This window comes from Euprymna scolopes, chromosome 11, assembly GCF_053919585.1.
Source record: "Euprymna scolopes isolate OS-2025 chromosome 11, ASM5391958v1, whole genome shotgun sequence".
NCBI classification, from domain to species: domain Eukaryota; kingdom Metazoa; phylum Mollusca; class Cephalopoda; order Sepiida; family Sepiolidae; genus Euprymna; species Euprymna scolopes.
In genome coordinates, this window is record NC_136492.1 from 30203412 (window position 1) to 30207599 (window position 4188).

At 29.2% G+C, this 4188-nt stretch overlaps 1 protein-coding gene across 1 annotated transcript; it reads left to right on the forward strand.

Annotated features, from left to right (window-relative positions):
* The first annotated feature begins 3461 nt into the window (after window positions 1-3461).
* Window positions 3462-3947, forward strand: LOC145288278 (uncharacterized). Its single transcript, XM_080136315.1, has one exon. The coding sequence runs from the start codon at window positions 3462-3464 to the stop codon at window positions 3945-3947; it is 486 nt and encodes a 161-aa protein (XP_079992441.1).
* The last annotated feature ends 241 nt before the right edge of the window (window positions 3948-4188 follow it).

A 4188-nucleotide genomic window follows, 5' to 3' on the forward strand; every position in this document is an offset into this window, starting at 1 on the left:
TATTTTATATATTATCATTACTTAGCATTGTTTATTTTATATACTATCATTACTTAGCATTGCTTTATTTTATATATTATCATTACTTAGCATTGCTTTATTTTATATATTATCATTACTTAGCATTGTTTATTTTATATATTATCATTACTTAGCGTTGCTTATATTTTATATATTATCATTACTTAGCATTGCTTATATTTTATATATTATCATTACTTAGCATTGCTTTATTTTATATATTATCATTACTTAGCACTGCTTATATTTTATATATTATCATTACTTAGCATTGTTTATTTTTTATATATTATCATTACTTAGCATTGCTTATATTTTATATATTATCATTACTTAGCATTGCTTATATTTTATATATTATCATTACTTAGCATTGCTTTATTTTATATATTATCATTACTTAGCATTGCTTATATTTTATATGTTATCATTACTTAGCATTGCTTATATTTTATATATTATCATTACTTAGCATTGCTTTATTTTATATATTATCATTACTTAGCATTGCTTTATTTTATATATTATCATTACTTAGCATTGCTTTATTTTATATATTATCATTACTTAGCATTGCTTATATTTTATATATTATCATTACTTAGCATTGCTTATATTTTATATATTATCATTACTTAGCATAGCTTATATTTTATATACTATCATTACTTAGCATTGCTTATATTTTATATATTATCATTACTTAGCATTGCTTTATTTTATATATTATCATTACTTAGCATTGCTTATATTTTATATATTATCATTACTTAGCATTGCTTATATTTTATATATTATCATTACTTAGCATTGCTTTTTTTTATATATTATCATTACTTAGCATTGCTTTATTTTATATACTATCATTACTTAGCATTGCTTTATTTTATATATTATCATTACTTAGCATTGCTTTATTTTATATATTATCATTACTTAGCATTGCTTTATTTTATATATTATCATTACTTAGCATTGCTTATTTTATATATTATCATTACTTAGCATTGCTTATATTTTATATATTATAATTACTTAGCATTGCTTATATTTTATATATTAACATTACTTAGCATTGCTTTATTTTATATATTATCATTACTTAGCATTGCTTATTTTATATATTATCATTACTTAGCATTGCTTTATTTTATATATTAACATTACTTAGCATTGCTTTATTTTATATATTATCATTACTTAGCATTGCTTATTTTATATATTATCATTACTTAGCATTGCTTATATTTTATATATTATAATTACTTAGCATTGCTTATATTTTATATATTATCATTACTTAGCATTGCTTTATTTTATATATTATAATTACTTAGCATTGCTTTATTTTATATATTATCATTACTTAGCATTGCTTAATTTTATATATTATCATTAATTAGCATTGCTTTATTTTATATATTATCATTACTTAGCGTTGCTTATATTTTATATATTATCATTACTTAGCATTACTTACATTTTATATATTAGCATTACTTATCATTGCTTTATTTTATATATTATCATTACTTAGCATTGCTTATTTTATATATTATCATTACTTAGCATTGCTTATTTTATATATTATCATTACTAAGAATTTCTTATATTTTATATATTATCATTACATAGCATTGTTTATTTTATATATTATCATTAGTTTGCATTGCTTATATTATATATTATCATTACTTAGCATAGCTTATTTTACCTATTATCATTACTTAGCATTGCTTATATTTTATATATTATCATTACTTAGCATTGCTTTATTTTATATATTATCATTACTTAGCATTGCTTTATTTTATATATTATCATTACTTAGCATTGCTTGTATTTTTACTAGCTATTATAACATCACAACAAAAATAATTTATCCCTAAAATAATTTTAAGTTGTGTCACTAAAAGTTTTTTTTATTCTATTTCATTTTTAAAAATGTTGCAGTTTAGATTTTAAATTTTAAGTTTTAGCGTCAACTGCAAAGACTGTTTAACTGTTCATTAGCACAGCGTTTTTTTTTTGTTTTTTTTTTAAATGAAAAGGAACTCCAAATAATTATTTCAACCAATCGGAGACAAGATACGTTAGCATGTCTAAAGATATACTGATTGAACTTAAAACAAAGTTTCTTATAGAACTTAAGGTATTTCTTTTTTTTTTATAAAACATTTTTTTCTCTTAATTGTATTCCTAATTTTCGATTTTCTTTATCAACATAAAATTAAAAGCTTCGTTTTTATGTTTTTAAATATTTGCAGAAACATGTGCCTTACTTACAACAAAAATCTGAGTTTTATTTTGGTGCCTTAAATTCCCCCCTCTCCTATTTTTACTGAAGAGGAGATTATGTTCCAAGAAAAAAAAGTGGCCAAGTTAAATTAAAATGAACATTGTTTCCGAAACTATCGTACAGTCAAGTTGATTTTGTTTGTTTTTCCTTGTGAAACTGATTTATAATTTACAATTATTAATTTTTATACTCAATATTAATATAGCTCTAGAATACATATACCTATTGAGCTTATTATATATCTACAGTACTATGGGCACTGTTTTTTTTTAAAGTATTAATACATTTATTAATACATTAAAATAGACTCCGCTCTTTAGACTCTAGGTATAATTCCCTCTGTGATATATATATATATATATATATATATATATATATATATATATATATATATATATATATATATATATATCCCCAAAACCTCTGGTCTTGATGGAGCGAAAGACTAAATTTATTTCAGATCAGTTGAAACCATAGCAGCAAGTTTTAGTCTTTTAGGCCAGAGGCTTTGAGGAAATATCTGATATTTTGTAATTCATATGCAAAACTAAGAAAATATCTCGCTTCACTGGTGACCCCTTTTTTTCGTCAGACTTTGGCAGAACACGCAAGGAATTGTGGATATTATCAATAAGGAAGAATTACCTGTAATCACACAAGGGAAATTTCTCAGCGACCATGCGCACACCGAATGACGTACATGTTGACCTTAGCGGCACATCGGTTTTTCTAGGCGTAAAGGATCTCACAGAGATTTTCTGCGGTCATCGTTCTCTTCAACGCGTTCCCCACGATGGACAGTGAGGCGTTTCCTTCAACGACGGCTACTCAGGCTATTTTGAGGATTCCTCCTTTTTGGATGCACGATCCAACATTATGGTTCGCACACGTAGAGGCCCAGTTTTACACGCAAAGGATCCTGAGCGATGTGACGAAATTCCACCACGTGGTGGCCGCATTAACGCATAAAGTAATGGCAGAGGTTTGCGACCTGATCATGTCACCCCCTGGATCGATCAGCTACGATTATTTCAAATTGGAATTGATTCGTAGGACAACCGATTCACAGTAGAAACGCCTTCGTCAACTTCTCGTAGAAGAAGAACTCGGAGATCGGAAACCATCTCAGTTACTCAGACGTATGAAGCTGTTGATGGGTGAGAACTCACTACCGCCGGACATGCTTAAACAACTTTTCATCAATAGACTGCCATCGAGTATTCAAATGATACTCGCCTCTTCGAATGACTCCACAACCATTGAGGAGCTAGCGGACCTAGCTGACAAAATTATGGACGTGACCGTTTCCATAGCCCCAGTTCACACGCACAGCTCTAACAATGCCTTGCCTAACGTCGCAAACCCCTCCACGGATATACGCGAGGAACTAGAGCGACAGGCTCAAATGATTCACGACCTGAGTGAACAGTTACGTGGCCTCGAGCTCAAACCAAAAATGCATAAGCACCCCACTGAGCGAGTCCGTCCCCGGCGATTTAGCAGCACTCAGAACAGCAGTGGGCTCTGCAAGTACCACGCACGTTTTGGTGAAAGAGCTTACCGATGCTACCAGCCATGTTCATATACGAATAAACGTCTCTCGGGAAACGCCCAGGCCAGGCAGTAGGAGCAGCAGACACCCCTGGCAAGAACAACATTCGTCGCACCCTGTACGTGACTGATAGAACCACTGGTATACGTTTTCTCGTTGATACCGGTGCGGAAGTCAGTATCATCCCTAAGAAGTTTGTGAAAGAGGATCGTCCTCAATCAAACTTATTTCTACACGCAGTGAATCACTCCTCCATTCCTACTTACGGAGAGACATCGATAACATTAAATCTTGGATTACGGCGCGCACTATGTTG